We start from the raw sequence: 17,638 nt of genomic DNA on the forward strand, positions 1-17,638 counted from the left end.
TGTGGTGGGCCCCATAGAGTTTACTCAAAATGTAATCCGCTTCCTACAACATAATGGGCCGCACAGAGCCCCTCACAGGTAGGGCTGAAAGTTGCGCGGGTTGGGTTGGGTTGGGTTGGATTGAGTTGGGTTGGTGCTCAACCCTAGCCCAACCCAAGGTTCCAATACCTCAACCCTAACCCAACCCAACATGTCTTATTTTTTGTACATATTATTTTATTAAATATACACGTTGTTATTTACTCCAAAAAAGTTGATTTTTTCTAAACAAACAAGCTAAAATATAGGAATACTACTCTTTTAAAACTTGGGTTGTGTAGCACACAATCTATTTAGGAGAGAGGATTTGCATATGTTGTTAGCTTCAGTCATGAAAATGATGTGGACCAACAAAACTGACACCATTGGAATTTCCTATGCCTTCAACACAAACGGACTGCACTCAATTATAATTTATAAGGAGCTTGTATACCGATTGGGTTCGGGGAGCTTGTATACCGATTGGGTTCGGGTTGGGTCGTGCAACCCGAGACCTCAACCCTAGCCGACCCAAGTTTTATCGGGTTGGTGTTTGTATAGCCAAAGCTAGAGACCGAACCCGATACATCCTGCCAAGCCCAACCCAATGTCGGGTCGGTCGGGTTGAACCCGCCCACTTTCAGCCCTACACAATCCGCGCCCCTGGACTCCTGCCTCAGAGGAATCCTACTTGCAGGCGCGTATCTCCATACGCCAAATGCAAAAGGCCCCAAACGTGTGACACCACACACGTGTGCAACATCGAGGCGATTCAGCAGGTGGCCTCACCGCAAATGTAATCTAATCAGTCCAGCTCACTCATCAGGTGGGCCACACATAACTTCGGAACAGCTGATGAATGGACCGGGATCTTGTGGCCCGCCGCATAGACGGCCAGGATCTCGCACAAGTGTTCCATATTGGCACGCGTGAGGGCAGGCGTTTGCAGAGGGCATCCGCCCATTCATGGCAAAGGGCAACCTCGCCGGCGCAAGTTAGCTTTGCATACGAGTGCGTTTGAATCTACGGAGAAGGGCGAAGTACGCACACTAACGGAATCGTTTGGTTTTTGCAGCTGAGGGATTTGGATTTGGAGAAGCGGAATCCACGAACGGTGGTGGCGGTGATTCTAGGTGGAGGAGCTGGGACCCGTCTCTTCCCTCTCACCAAGAGAAGAGCTAAACCTGCGGTATGCGATCATCCCCTCTCTCTCTCTCTCAACGGCTCAGATTCAGTATAATAGTAACTAGATTAGACGGTTTGGATAATTTTCTGTTAGTGTCCAATCAATGGCCGATCCGGCGGGATTTTTCAAAGCTTGGATTATCATATACATTGCCACGTGTACGTGCAGGATCTGCAGCAACAAAATTCCGTGCCGATCTGTTTCCCTCGGGAGCGGATTAGCAGTTACCCGGGTAACAGCTTAATGGGTGTTACCCTTACACTGTGGGGCCCACGTTGATGATATTTTTCATATCCACGCCGTTCATACGTCTTTTCAGTTCGTTTAAGGACGTTATCCCAAAAATTAAGCAGATCCAAATCTCTGGTGGATCACACCACTGGAAAAAGTGGTGAATGACCATTAGAAGCTTTTTTAGGCCACAAAAGATTTGGATCAAGCTAATCTTTGTATTTTAACTTCATCCAGTTTTTTTGACCTGATCAACGGGTTGTATGCAAATAAACATTACTGATCTTCTTACGGTGGGCCTTGGGAAGTTTTTAATGGTGATCAATCAATCATCGCTGTTTCTTGTGGTATGATCCACCTGAGATTTGGATTTGCTTAATTTTTGGTATCTTGTACTAAAATGGGCGATAAAAACGGATGGACGGCGTGGATATTCGACGTATGATCAAGGTGGGCCCTACCGTAAGGGTAACACCCACTACACCTAATCCGCGCCCTTGTCCCTCAACCGCAAGTTGGGCCCACACAGTATCAGATCATTGCTTCGACGGAACCGGATTTGTTGGTGACCTGCCACTACTCGGTACTCGTTCGCATTCGGTGGGCCCCACCATGATGTATATTTTATCCACGCCGTCCACCCATTTTGCCAGCTGATTTTAGGTTATAAGGCCAAAAATGAGGTAGATCCAAACTTCAGGTAGACTACCCACGGGAAACAGTGTTGATTGAACGCCCACCATTAAAACTTCTTGGGGCCACAAGTTTTTTGATCAACCTGATATTCATGTTTAACCTTCATGTAGATCTGTGTGACCTAATCAACGGGTTGGATGGAAAATAAACTAATACTGGGCCCTAGGAAGTTTTTAATGGTGGGCGTCCAATCACTAATGTTTACCTATGGTGTGGTCCACTCAAGATTTGGATCTGACTCATTTTTAAGATCATGCATTAAAATGAGCTCTAAAAATGGATTGATGGCGTGGATAAAACACATACATCATAGTGAGGCCCACAGAGCACCAACTAGGGTCAGTATGCAATCCCCGTCCCTATCCTCGGCTTTTCAGTTTTTATAAGTGGGACCCGTCGATTAGTCATCTAGACCATTGATCTGTTGGGCCTCATAGTACCTTGCCCTAAAACTCTCACAGATTGGAAGATCCTATTTGCCAATGTGTGGCTTTTGTTTTCAGTTGAATGCAGCCCGTCGCTGTATTTCTCGTTTTGACCGTCTATACACAGGTCATGGAATGAAAGGATATGATTTTATTTTTCTCCAGTAGACTTCGGGTGCACTGTCCATCTATAGTAGTGCCCATAAACCAATGGTCTGGATCACTGAACCCCAGAGCTCCTTGTACATGCATGAAACACGTGGCAGATGTGGACAAGATCTAGACGTTGAGCCAAAGCGTCCACCTCATTGGTTCACATGGTCATGGCCTGATAGATCACATGTTTAGAATCCTCAAAACAAACGGCTGTTATGTAATGATAAGAAATACAAAGTGGATTAATTGAATAGATGTGGTATATGATGATTGGACCTACTTTGTTCCTCTATTCAATCTTGACCGTTTAGTTCTATGTTATTGATTGGATGTTTAGCATCATCCAATTAGCGTAATTTTTGTACCATGGGTTGTTCCCATTTGTATGAATGAATGAATGGTCCAAATTGATGATTGGTCATCCTTTGTGGCATCTAAGAGCTTTGGGGACGTTACTAACCTCCTTGCTAGGGCTGTCAACGGGCCGGGCCTGAGGTTGTCCTTGGCCCGGAGTTTGAACTTTTTAGGGCCAGGCCATCAGGCCGGTATTATTCAAATGCCTAAGCCCGGCCCATTTACAGCCCTACTCCCCACAAAGGATGCGCTATAGCAAAACTCTTGAAAATTTTTAATTCATGTATTTATTATAAGTCTAACCATTCTGATGATAATGGTGGTTGAATCCATCACTTCGAAGGAATGCTAAAAAAAAGAGATAAAAATGATGACTTAAATTTTGTATATGCCTATACTATGATTCCATTGCTTCGATAGATCCTAGGATCGATGCAATAAAAAACCTATGAATTAGAGTAGTAGGCACCGGATTATTTCGAATTGAGATGGTAGCGGATCATGTATTCACATCTCTAACATTCGATCAATGTTTTAAACATCGGTTGATATATCCCACGATATATCTTGTATCCCACTTGTGCGATATGAAACACACGGATAGTGCCGATATATCTTACATGTTTGATCTAGTGAGCATTTTCAATTTTCGATACTTTTTTTTTTTGTTGAAATTATATTAAATTGGTGTCAGATGATTATAAATCCATTGGTTCTTCGTGTTTGCATGAAAAATCATGGAGTCAGAGCTTTGATTTCGATATCCATTGGTTCTTCATGTTGGGTTTTTTCAAAACAAGAAGATAAATTTTAATTTATAAATGAATTGGGAAAAGGGTTGTGGCTTTTGGTGATTGTTGGTGACCATTCATTTGTGAATGGTGGTGCCTCTTGGTAAAGGGAGCATCATTTAGTTTTGAAATGGAGAGATGCCATTGTTGAAAAGACACCACCATTGTTGAAATGACACCATGGAAGAAGATGTCTTTTCATGAAAAGGGTCTTAAATCATCTCTTGTGATTCTATATAAACCCATCTTTGGGTTAATCCGAATAACAATTCCAACAATCTCCTCTCCGTCTTCTTCTTCTTCTTCTCCATTTTCGTTTTTGAATTTTTTTTGGAAAGTTACAGTTTTCAGGTAGTAAACCGCAAATAGTTTTTCAGGCAGTAAATTCCAAACAGTTTTCGGGGGGTAAATTATAACAGCGCAGAAGTCAGGGGTTTACACTGTAAAAGTGTGTTTGGGGTGCGTTTTTTCGATTTTGTAGGCCGAAACCCACATTTCTCCGGTCTTGGAGAAGAGGCTTATTGTATCCTGAAGGCAGATTTGCTGTAACCCTCTTGTAAATTGGTTTAATCACCTGTAGGGTACGAATATTGCCTTAAAGATAGCGACATCTTAACGCGCCTTAAGCCTATCTTTAAGTGATTCATTTTCTATTTTCTGTCACAACCATAACAATTTTAAGGCGATCTTATGGCCTCTTCTATGGGTTATCCTGACTTTATTCGAATTACACTGTTCGACGGCTCAAATTTTCTTCGATGGCAATCGAGGGTCCATCTCTTCCTCACATCACTCAAGTTGGATCACGTGCTTAATCAAGATCCTCCTTTACCACCATCTGAAAATGATACGTTAGAACAAATTCAAAAGAGATAAAATTGGGAGCGTAATGACTACCTGTGCAAAGGTCATATCTTCAATGCTCTTTCTGACTCGTTAAACGCTGTTTACCGTTAAAAGAAGACTACTACGGATTTGTGGCAGGTGTTGCTTACCAAATACACATCACAGGACGAAGGCAACAAAAAATTCCTTGTAAGTCAGTTTTTAGAATTTAAAATGTTGGATGAAAAACCTGTCCTTAATCAAGTACATTAGTTATAGGTCATCATTCAACAGATTATTCCCGACGGCACTAATCTCAACGAATCCTTCCAAGTATCCACCATTATTGCTAAACTTCCACCTAAATGGAAGGATACTGGAAAATCATTAAAACATAAAAAAAAGAAAATGTCCTTAGAGGACCTCCTAATGTTTCTTCGAATAGAAGAATCTAGGCTCTGTGACAAAAACGAATAACAACAGGAGGCCCTAAGTAACGCTAATAGTACTTCATAACCTTTATGGATGATTTCTCCCGTTATACCCTAGTATGCCTATTGAAGAATAAAGATGAGGCATTACAAAAATTCAAGATATATAAGGCAAAAGTTGAGAACCAGTTAGACCAAAAGATTAAAATTCTAAGGTCGGACAGGGGAGGAGAATATCTATCCTTAGAATTCTCGGAGTTCTGCAAAACTCATGGTATAATTCACTAAATTACAGCTCTTTATTCACCCCAACAAAATGGGATAGCAGAATGGAAAAATAGATCCATCATAGACATGATAAACTCTATGCTAAATAATGCAGATTTAAGTTCAGGATTTTGGGGAGAAGCCCTATTGACTCTTTGTCATACCTTTAATAGGATACCTTACTCTAAAATTCATAAGATTCTATATGAACTATAGAAGAATATGATTCCTAACATTTCATATTTTAAGGTATGGGGTTGTAGAGCCTTAGGCTTACTGATCCTAAAAAGCCCAAGATGGGGTTGAGGTCTCTTGAGTATATGTTCATAGGATATGCACAAAATAGTAAAGCTTATAGGTTTCTAGTTGTAAAATCTAATCACGCGATCCCAGTTAACATCATAATAGAATCTAGAGATGCTGAGTTTTATGAAAACTCATTCTCTTTTATAACTAGAAAAGAGATAAGATCGTAAACTCCTAATACAGGAAGTAGTTATCAAATACCTCAAGATATCAGTAGTCTCGATAAAGTGGACATAGAAACTAGAAGGACCAATAGGATCAGAACAGGTACATCTTTTGGACCCGACTTCTACCTTTTGGTAATAGAAGGAGATAAAGACAACATAACAGAGGAAACCATGTTGATATATAACATAGAAAATGATCTGGTAACAATAGATGATGCCCTTAGATCTCAGGATGCTTCTTTTTGGAAGAAAGCTATAAACGATGAGATAAATTCTATATTACAAAATGGAACATGTAAACTTGTTGATCTGCCCTCAGGATAAAAACTAATAAGCTGTAAATGGATTTTCAAAAGAAAATTAAGACCAGATGGAACTACAAAAAAGTTTAAGGCCAGATTAGTGGCTAGAGGATTTACACAAAAAGAAGGTATTGATATTAAAAAAACATCCAAAAATGAAAATGGAGAAGAAGAAGAAGAAGATGGAGAGGCGATTGTTGAAATTGTTATTTGGATTGACCCAAAAATGGGTTTATATAGAACCACAAGAGATGCTTTAAGACCCTTTTCATGGTGTCTTTTCAACAATGATGTCTTTTCAACAATAGTGGTGTTTTTTCAATGATGGCATCCATCAATTTCAAAACTAAATGATGCTCCCTTTATCAAGAGGTACCACCATTCACAAATGAATGGTCACCAACAATCACCAAAAGCCACAACCCTTTTCCCAATTTCTTTTATAAATTAAAATTTATTTTCTTCTCGTTTTGAAAAAACCTAACAATCCCCCACTATTTTTCAAAATATAGAGGTTAGGGTTTGTAAGGAAAATATGTGCATAGGAGAATGTGTCTTATGAACTTGAACCTTCACTTAGTGTAAACAAATCAAAGTTGAATCAAAATTCTTAGTTACTATGGTCTCGAACTAAGTATTCTATATGACACAATCGAACATGTTACATGCACATATATTTCAATTATCATGTGTTCTAAAATTATAGCATATTAACGGCCTTGTGCTCTGTCCTGGATTCATGAGTTCATGAGAGTAGCCAAAACTCTCGAACATAAGGAAGCGGCCTCACTTCCAATACTCATATAGGTGAGTTCTTATGAATGCCCCTATAACTATAACACCCTTGAAAGGACTCATTAAGAGCAACAGCTCATCCTCCTTCTTATCATTACAGGTAGCCAGCACTATACATACATCTAGGAATGAGACAGATAGAAAACGTACAATGCTGCTTCAGACACTTCTTGTGAGGTACTTTGCCCATTGAACCTATTAACTTAGGTTGGGTTTCCCTCATCTGGTATCTGTGAAATTTGCTTAAGTCCCATTTCTCTTGATGTTCTACTGCCAACATTTCTTGTCAATCCCTTGGTGAATGGGTCCGCTAGATTTTGGATAGATCGTACGTACTGTATTGTTATAAAACCGTCACCAAGTAGTTGCTGCACAAAACTATGCCTTAGACTGATATGTCTGGATTTTCCATTATAAGTCTTGTTATATGCCTTTAATAATGTCGCTTCACTATCACAGTAGATAGAGACCGGTGGTAAAGGCCTTACAATAATGGTATTTCTAATAACAGGTTTTTTAACCATTCTGCCTTTTTACTACTAGCTGCCAAAGCTATGAATTCAAATTCCATGGTAGAGTGAGATATGCAAGTTTGCTTCTTAGATCCCCAAGAAATGGCAGCTCCTCTAAGTGTAAAAATCCATCCACTAGTAGACTTGGATTCATTAGAATCAGTGACCTAACTTGCATCACTATACCCTTCAAGTACACTAGGGTAACCAGAAAAGTGTAAACCATAGTTAATTGTTTTTCTCAAGTATCTGAGTATTCTAGAGACAACATTCCAATGATCTAAACTTGGATTACTTGTAAACCTACCCAATTTACCTATTGCAAAAGCAATATCAGGTCAAGTAGAAATCATAGCATACATAAGATTGCCAATCACCTTGGAATACTCTAACTGAGATGCACTACGGCCTTCATTTTTAATTAACTTGATATTAGAATCAAAAGGAATAGAAACTTGGTTCTTATCATAGTGATCAAACTTTTTAAGTATCTTTTCAATATAATGTGATTGAGATAGAGTTATACCATCATTGTTTCTTAATAGCTTAATACCTAAAATCACATTAGCTTCACCCATATTCTTCATGTTAAAATTAGATGATAAGAATCTTTTAGTGTTATTTATAACTTCTAAACATGCACCAAAGATTAACATATCATCTACGTAAAGACATATAATTACTCATTTATTATCAGAGAATTTTGAATATACACATTTATCAGATTCATTAATCTTAAAGCCATATGAGGTGACTAGTGATGTAGGACAATTAACCATTTGCTCTAAAAGCTCGAACTGTTAGAGTATGACGAATTAATCCATTTATCTCATAGCCCAGGCCCCACATCTCATGGGTTCAGGACCTCGGCCGAACCTCCTTCGTGGGCCCCAAATCACATAGGCCGCCCACCCCGAATGTGTCCCCACATCTCACGGGCTACCCCACTTGAGCCTGGTGTGAAATGTGCATTAATCACCCATGGTGAGGAGTCTTGAACATGAGACCTCCCCCGTGGGCCCCAAATCACATGGGTCACCCACCCCGAGTGTGCCCTTGTATCCCACAGGCGACCCTACTCGAGCCCAGTGTGAAAATACCCCTGCATTAATCACCCCCGGTGAGGAGTCTCGAACACAAGACCTCCCGTTCTAATACCAATTTGATGTAGGACAATTAACCACTTGCTCTAAAAGCTCGAACTGTTAGAGTATGACGAATTAATCCCTTTATCTCATAGCTCAGGTTCCACATCTCATGGGTTTAGGACCTTGGCCAAACCCCCTTCGTGGGCCCTAAATCACATGGGCCGCCCACCCTGAGTGTGTCCCCGCATCCCACGGGCTACCCCGCTCGAGCCCGGTGTGAAATGCATATTAATCACCCCTGGTGAGTAGTCTCGAACATGAGACCTCCCCCGTGGGCCTTAAATCACATGGGTCACCTACCCTGAGTGTGCCCCTGCATCCCACAAGCGACCCCACTCGAGCCCAGTGTGAAAATGTCCCTGCATTAACTACTTTATCGAATTTTTCTTGCCATTGCTTAGGTGCCTGTTTAAGTCCATATAGTGACTTGATCAATTTACACACTTTATTTTCTTGTCCTGGAACTATAAAACCTTCCAGTTGCTCCATATAAACTTCTTCATCGAGGTCACCATTTAAAAAAGCTGTCTTTACATCCATGTGATGGATTTCTAACTTATGAATGGATGCTAAAACCTTCCGGTTGCTCTATATAAACCTCTTCATCGAGGTCACCATTTAAAAAAGCTGTCTTTACATCCATCTGAACTAAAACTTGGATAGTTGAAAGCCACAACCCTTTTCCCAACAATCTCCTCTCCATCTTCTTCTTCTTCTTCTCTATTTTCCGCCTCAACCATAACACTTCATGTTCTCTATGTTTTCTTTTTTTTTTTTTTTTGAAATTTTCCTTCAACCAGCTATCAATTGAGACTAATTTCGAAGTATTTAAGAGTATTTGATGAAATCATCATCACATACACTATATTTTTGAAATTTAAGTGTAGGAAGTTTAATTTCGAAACCTATTACGTGCGTTTTTTTTTTTAGACGTTATGATTTAAAAGTGTGTATTAAGGTCTTTTCCCAATATTTTCTGTGTTTCATTGAAAAATTCAACCATTTTCCTAATATTTTCCATTTTTCCCAAAAAGTGCGATAAATTACCCGATACAAACAATATATCCTGTGTGATAACCGATATGTATCAGTATCCCAAGGATGCGATACGTAACACGATACCGATATTTCGAACACTGTATTTGATTATCATTGGCATGCTTGGAAACATTAACCTCATTGGATTCATTGCCTCTGATAATCTCCTTATTGGGTTTCCCAAGCTTCAATACTAGTAAGAAAATCTCCCAATAACATGTTTTTATACTGTCTTGTAGCTAATTAAAGAACTACATCTAATCCTAGGGAAATATATATTGCTCCATATCTAAAAACAAATGAAGAAGACCTTAGGGAGATAAAATGGCATGCTTCACACCATATCTAACCAATGGTAATGCTTTTATAAATACATTTTTCATCCAATAAAAAGTTAGCACTTCAACACATTGAAAATGGGACTTCCTTCTGAGGTGTGTGGCTCTTGAAACATACCAAAGCTTCGTAAGAACAGAAAATTAAAATAAAATTGAAATTACATATCTAGACTGCATCCAATGTTAGAGAAATGCTTATGCCCCACATAGGTACCCCAAGATCAAAACCAATAAGTTGTCAATGAATCTTTTGAAAAAAAAGAAGTTAAGGCCAGATGGAACAACAGATAAATGTAAGGGTAGACTTATGGCTAGAGGGTTTACTCGAGTACATATACGCTAGTTGCTCATATCTCAACAATCAAGGTAACGGTTACACCAGTATCCATCGATAAATTAGAGATTCATCAAATGGATGTGAAAACGACCTTCTTGAACAGTGAGTCAGTGACCCGAATGAAGAGGTCTACATGAAACAACTGGAAGGTTTTGTAGTGTCAAGTTAAGAAAACAAGGTAGGTAAGGTAGCCAAGTCACCGTATGGCTTAAAATAAGCACCTAAACAATTGCATGAAAAGTTCAATCAGGTTGTTGCATCTTTTGAGGCTTTAGGATAAATGAATCTTGTAAATGTGCATATACTAGGTTTTTAGAAGATCAAGGCATGGTAATATATTTATATGTAGATGATATGCGAATCTTTGGTACTAACCTAACAATTGTAAATGAAACTAAAAAAATTCTATAATCTAGCTTTGATATGAAGGATATGAGTCAGTTGATGTAATTTTAGGTATAAAACTAGTGAGGATTGAACATAGGATAATGCTCATTCAATCTCACTAAGAAAATAGAAAATTCAATTACTATGATGTAAACCCAATTTCTACACCTTATGATCCTAATATCAAGTTGGTTACAAATGAAGGAAGAAGTGTATTTCAGTTAGAATATGCTTAAGTCATAGGTGGTTTAATCATGCCATGATTAGTACTAGACCAAATATTTCTTTTATAGGAGGTAAATTAAGTAGATACACTAATAATCCTAATTTAGTATACTGGAATGTAGTTTCTAGAATACTAAAATATCTAAAGAAAACTATAAACTATGTATTGCATTTCTTTTGTACCCTAGTGTGTTAGACGTGTGTTATGATGCTAGTTGGATAATAGATTCAGATGAATCCAAATCTACTAGTGGATGTGTTTTCACCCTTGGAGGAGTTGCGGTATCTTAAGGATCCAAGAAACAGACATGTATATGCAATTATGCATTCCACCATAAAATTAGAGTTCATTGCTCTAATGGTAGGTGGTGGATGGCTGATTGTAGGAAGTTTCACCAATAGGCCCTTTAAAAGCAACTCAAATTGCTGAAAGAGGCTAAGATGATGATGATGAAGCAAGCCTTGGTTTAGAACTTGGTTATGTATCAGCTCTAGGTTGCTTGTGTTACTCATTTGATCTCGACCAATGGTTCCATACTTTCTTTTTCAGGTGCCCATCGGAGGTGCATATAGATTGATTGATGTGCCAATGAGCAACTGCATAAACAGTGGAATCAATAAAGTTTACATTCTCACTCAGTTCAACTCTGCATCACTTAATAGGCATCTTGCCCGAGCTTACAACTTTGGCAATGGAGTGAACTTCGGAGATGGGTTTGTTGAGGTATATTTTGAAGTTTGTTAATTTGATCTATGATGTGGCATTGATGCAAGATAAATGGTTGTAATATAAGATCAAACTCATCAGCAGCTACATCATAGCAATTTTCTATTTGTTTTTTCTATTCCATATGAGGTAAAGTTGTTTATATGATACTAGGACCTGTCTATGCTATTGCTTCATCATCCTTCTAATAATTTCGTGCCTTGTAAGCTTCTACTGAAGCATGTGTCTGTCCATTACTAACATTTTTGTGCATATTTACCATGATATAATTTCGTCATTTGTTTCCAACTTATCTCTTTCCTATGATGTTAAGGATTTTGCTCTTTTGGTGTTTCTGTTACCCAATTGTAGTTTTTTTTTTAAAAAAAAAACCCTAATAAGAAAGTATTTTGTGATTAAATTCCAAGTAGAATGTATTGAATAGAAGAAATAGTCTTGCATTTTACACATTTTTAAAAATAGGCTTATTGAGAGGAGATAGATATTGCTTGAGATAAGGATAATATCTTATTCCTATATTAACAGATTAATCCTGATCCTCTCCAATTATAGAGAGAGAAACTCCTTTAGTGGAATAGCACTTATTCTAAAATACTGTAGAGAAAATAGTGATTGAAGGAGAGAAATACCCATTTGTCCATAAAAAGCTTCCATCATACAATCTAAACCCTTGATGGTATCCGGTGGCCGTCCTAACTGTGAATCAGAGGGGTAGATAAGCACCATCTCTTTCCCTTAGTGATTTGGCATCACTAGGTGAGGGCTGTCTATTTTCAGCTTTATTAAGGTTCGTCCAAATGGTGTAGATACCATTGGATCTTGTGGGCCCTTCCATCCAGTCATTCACTAATATTTACTCTTGTTTTCTATATGTTCACCCTCATACTTTATAACTTTTGCCTATTGATATTTACTCTTCTTGTTCTTTATAAGTTCGCCATCATTCTTTATAGGTTCACCCATGTACTTTGTCAGGATGACCCACATGGTTTGGGTCCACTCAGCTAGGCCCGTAGCGTTGACATCTGCTTGAGTCACTAGCTTATGAAATCTATGGAAAACATACTATTGGGGTCTTAATATCTTTGCTCAAAATTGAGGAAGTGATTCATAGATGCATGCAATATCAAAATTTTAGTTATGATGGAACTCAAATGCTTCATGTATGCTTCTCACAATCAATTTTATCTCACAAAAGAATGCAAAACCCTTTTCTTCTTCTTCTTATTCTTCTTCTTCTTCTTCTTCTTTTTTCAATTTATTTTTGCGAGAAGCATCTCAATTGCTTTTTAACCTAAATAACCACTTCTTGAGCTTTTAATTGATCTGTTTATGATTAGTACTTTTTGTAAGAAAGCTACCAAGAAAAACAATCTTGTTCTATACCAGGTTCTAGCAGCCACTCAAACTCCAGGAGAGGCAGGCATGAGGTGGTTTCAGGGGACTGCGGATGCTGTGCGACAGTTCCATTGGATTTTTGAGGTACCAAATATCATTTCTAATTTGATGTTTAATATGTTAATTGCCAGTTCATTGCATGTCTTCTTCTTCTCCTCTTTTTCTCCTCTACAAGTGAAAGCAAATTACGAAACACAGAATTACAACTGCTCCATGCAAGCATAGTTCCTACTATAATAACACATCTGGCATGTAAGCCCAGGTTCTCGAAGAGTGACATTACTCTCCAAAGCTTGAGAATATATCCTTTTAAGTCATGCAACATCTTAGCAATCAGTCCCAATCCGTGTCTAACCATGATTTATAGAGGTTTATTCAGACCCATGAAATGGACCTGTGTTGAAAGAGCATAATCTAGCAAGATATGGTGATTGGAGGTTTGGATTCAAAGAAGCTGGATAGCATACTAAGAAGCAATTCAGAGACCTACAACATTGACATGCTCCCACCTTTTTACCCATATGTCAAATCTTAAATCTGTTAATTGTCCATCCCTTGAGATCAGTTCTACCGTCTTTGATGAATGTTTGACTGTTGAATTTCACTTATACAAGTGAACTGGGGATCCATTAAAGCAGAAGTGGCAATCAATTTGGCTAGTTATGCATGCTTCTGATATGGCCTTCGTAACTAGAAGACAGATAAAACTCACAAAGATCAATATGGGGGTTCATGTATGTTAGTAGGATAGACAACAAACCTACCATATATTGTTGTACCATATATTGTTGTAATTAAGGGCTGTAATTAGGGGATATAGATGCTGCTGTTATGCTGTAATTAAGGGCTGTAATTAGGGGATATAGATGCTGTAATTGAGGTCTGTAATTAGGGGATATAGATGCTGTAATTAGGGGATATAGATGCTGCTGTAATTAGGAGATATTATGCTGTAATTAGGAGATATAGATGCTGCTGTTATGCTGTAAGTAGGGGATATAGATGCTGCTGTTATGCTGTAATTAATGGCTGTAATTAGGGGATATAGATGCTGCTGTTATGCTGTAATTAGGGGATATAGAGGTTGCTGTTATGCTGTAATTAAGGGATATATTGTAAGTAGGGAAAATAATTTCTATATAAGAAAAGGACCACTTGATTGAGGGTCATTGAGCAAATCTGACAATGTATTGGTGGCTAGCTCTTCCATGTCATGATTGTACTACATCACAGAAAAAAATTTCCATTTTCTTTTTTGAATGATTGTCTTCTGGGTTGAGGATTCATTGAATGGTGTGGGTAGATTAGTTTCAACTTGAAAATGTCCCAACCTCTATTGCTAGGAGGACAGAAACTCCAAAGATGTAAAGTTGCAATGTTTAAGTGCTCTTGCTAGTAAGATTGTGCATGCTAGTAAGCAATTGATGCATCCTCCTTGGAATCCAAACTAGTTTTGGTAATGGAATTCAAAAGAATTGAGGACAAGCATAAATGGAGACGGAGTATTAATTTTCTTTCACTCTTGAATAGTGGCTGTTGAAAGATTGGGGGTCGTCATATTGCTTAACATTCAAATTCTGGCCTAAATCCTAATCCATGCTATCCTTGTTTGTTTTTTCTTCTTAAATGTGGTTTCTAGGGTTGTTAATCTAAGGCCTACCTTGTGATTCCCTCTTTACTAGACACAATTGATTTCATCTTGACATTTCATGGACTGAGGGCACTGAATAAGCATTGAGTTTGTACCATCAGTCACCTTACTGGTAATCAATCTTTCCAGATCATCATCATGATGATGATGAAAGGTATGACAAAAGTTTGAAGCCAGCTACCCACCTGACACAATCCTCCTTTATCTGGGCTTGGGACCAGTAATGGGAGAAAAAAAATTCCCACATGCTCTACATAATAGACTGTTACATCGGTTGATTACAATCAAGCGCTATCTAATAGTATACTACATTGGTTGATTACAATCGATGAGTTGATTACAATCAATGAGTTAGTCGATCTTTCTAGATGTCAGGAAATATAACCTATACCTCTCTTCACATTAGTGAGGTTTTTTGTAGGATCCTTCATCTTATTAGATACCTTTTTTTAACACACGCACTCACACCCCACACACACACACTCACACATTCACACCACAGGGGGATTTCATCTTATTAGATAGTCGTGTGGGGGCTGGTTGACTGCATAGTTACTTGACTTGGCATTGCCATGTAGTGCATATCTTGTGTTAGTTTGTCACTGCACCTTGATGATCCGATATACATTTGTTCAGCATATCACTTGATATGGCTAGCAAAGGGTTATAAACTGATTGTACATGTATTTCATAATGAGAAGCCGCAGCTTAATCAGATGTTGACAGGGTCTGATGCATAGGCATGAGACATTCCAATAGGTTTTGCATGTTCCTTGGGTCTTGATATCATATGGGAGATGGAAATAAGATACAGATCATACAATCATTAAATCTAGTTCCAGTTTAGAAGCCGCTTTTCCTGTCTCTTCAACATGGGAATAATGCTAATGCAATCAAGATGGCATCAAATCCAGCTCTCAGCAACCACACGTTGTATATTGATTACTGTTTTAATCAAGAGAAGTATCAGGCAGGGATCATTTCACTTCCTTGGTTCTCTACTATGATGCAGATTGCAGATGTGTTTTAGGCATTGACTGTTACTGTGCAATATTTTTAGTTGAAAAACTGGCACCTATTGATCCATCCATGTCAGTTTGAGCTGTTTTAGATGATGATATGTTATGCATTATATTGGTTCTATGTCATGGTCATATGATATAATGGTGCTGTATTTAGGGGTATGTATATCCTTTCATGATATCTTTTAATTGGATACAACCCAAAGGGTGCTCAGGAATAATGCATAATTTTTATTCTAACCAGTATTACCTAAAACACCAAACACCCCACATTTTCCATTCCAGATCGAGCAATCCAGATTATGGGTCATTTGAGATCTGGGCGCTATTTTTAGGGACCCAAAATTATGGTTCTATATTCTTAATATTGATTAAGTGAAAATTTATATTTACAATGAAGATACTTCTACTTTTATTTATTTGTTATAATATAACACTAAGCATGCAGGGACTATAGCATCCATCATTTCATATATGAATTAAAATATGATTTCTTATACAAAACCATATTGCATACACATTGTATGTATTGGAGTGACGGATATGAACCTACCCCTAGCGTACCACGTAATGGAGGAAGTGGCAATGTGGCATACTGCGTGCTGGTTCCCATACTACGTACCAAAACAACCCACGATCCAGGTAACCTTGATTCGGACACTGTTTAAAATTTTACAACATAGGTAAGCATTTTGTAAATTAATTTCTCACTCCCAAATTTAGTTATTTCAATATTGAAGGAGTTGTTCCCAAAAGGTACAAGACATCAACCAACAGATTATGAGGTTGTTTTTAAGCTAACCAGTTGCTCTGTTATAGGACCTTGCCAAATCCCCTTTAAATTTAGATAAAGTCAGTAAATGGTTTAGCTATTAGACTGTTAAAAATACATCGAGGGCATCGAATCTCAAATTAGCAATATGCTGACTTTCATTTTGCAGGATGCCAGAGCCAAGGAGATTGAGGATGTATTGATTCTCTCCGGAGATCATTTGTACCGTATGGACTATATGGACTTTGTTCAGGTTGGGCATTGCATCTCTTGCACCATTGTGCATCGAGGTTAAATTCATTTTCACAAACTTGTAAGTTTTAATCTTTGGAATTACTTCATTTCCAGGGTCATCGTCAAGGTGGCGCAGATATTACTATTGCATGTCTCCCTATGGATGACAGGTATTAGTCAGAACCAATTCTTGTGGTTGCAGAATCTGAATGAGATTTACTCCTATAATTGTCTATCGACTACCTTTTTCTTCAAAATTTTAATTCATGGTTCCTTACTCTCCAAATTATGGGAGTGCCCACTTTGCATAGTGAATGGTGAACAAAGCTGATTACGCACGTGCGGAGGCACAACACATAGCACTACAGTAGACAGTATGTGTCCACCATGCACATGCGGTCGATATGTCATGTGTATATGAGATCGGAGGCATGCGAAAGGTTGGCCCCAACCTGGATATCACCTAAAAATCAGGCCAGTCAACTTAGGTGGACCACACATGCCATTAACAGGTCTGGGTTAAACCTCTGCATTGCAAACCTGGACTTGGTAAAGTCTGATACATCATCACCACGAGTCAGCATTAAAGTATACCCGAATCAGCCAACTCGGGTGAGTCCTGACTTGACTGAGGACTGAATGGGTTGGTCTGTGTTGCAGAGTCTTCAATCCATATTTAAGCCATCAATTGCTTTTGCACAATGTAGCCTGCCCAATGAGTGAATGAGCCTATTTTCGCACCTGGTGATCTTCATGGTGAGGCCTGCTTCTTGCAAAGCTCAGATGCCATACACATGTTTAAGCCATCAATTGCTTTTGCACAGTGTAGCCTGCCCAATGAGTGAACGAGCCTATTTTCACACCCGGTGATCTTCATGGTGAGGCCCGCTTTTTGCAAA

At 38.5% G+C, this 17,638-nt stretch overlaps 1 protein-coding gene across 2 annotated transcripts in view; it reads left to right on the forward strand.

Annotated features, from left to right (window-relative positions):
* Positions 1-17,638, forward strand: part of LOC131226069 (glucose-1-phosphate adenylyltransferase large subunit 3, chloroplastic/amyloplastic-like) — a 54,753-nt gene that overhangs the window by 5,606 nt on the left and 31,509 nt on the right. The window contains exons 1-6 of one of the 2 annotated variants that reach the window (XM_058221743.1): positions 863-1,012; positions 1,094-1,207; positions 11,486-11,659; positions 13,052-13,144; positions 16,675-16,758; positions 16,854-16,909. In XM_058221743.1, coding sequence (XP_058077726.1) covers positions 878-1,012; positions 1,094-1,207; positions 11,486-11,659; positions 13,052-13,144; positions 16,675-16,758; positions 16,854-16,909 — 656 coding nt within the window. In that variant the 5' untranslated portion in view covers positions 863-877. Of the gene's footprint in view, positions 1-862; positions 1,013-1,093; positions 1,208-11,485; positions 11,660-13,051; positions 13,145-16,674; positions 16,759-16,853; positions 16,910-17,638 lie in introns of those variants that run through there. The other variant, XM_058221742.1, reaches the window with a different exon arrangement.

This window comes from Magnolia sinica, chromosome 14 (genome assembly GCF_029962835.1).
Source record: "Magnolia sinica isolate HGM2019 chromosome 14, MsV1, whole genome shotgun sequence".
In the NCBI taxonomy this organism is placed as follows: Eukaryota; Viridiplantae; Streptophyta; class Magnoliopsida; order Magnoliales; family Magnoliaceae; genus Magnolia; species Magnolia sinica.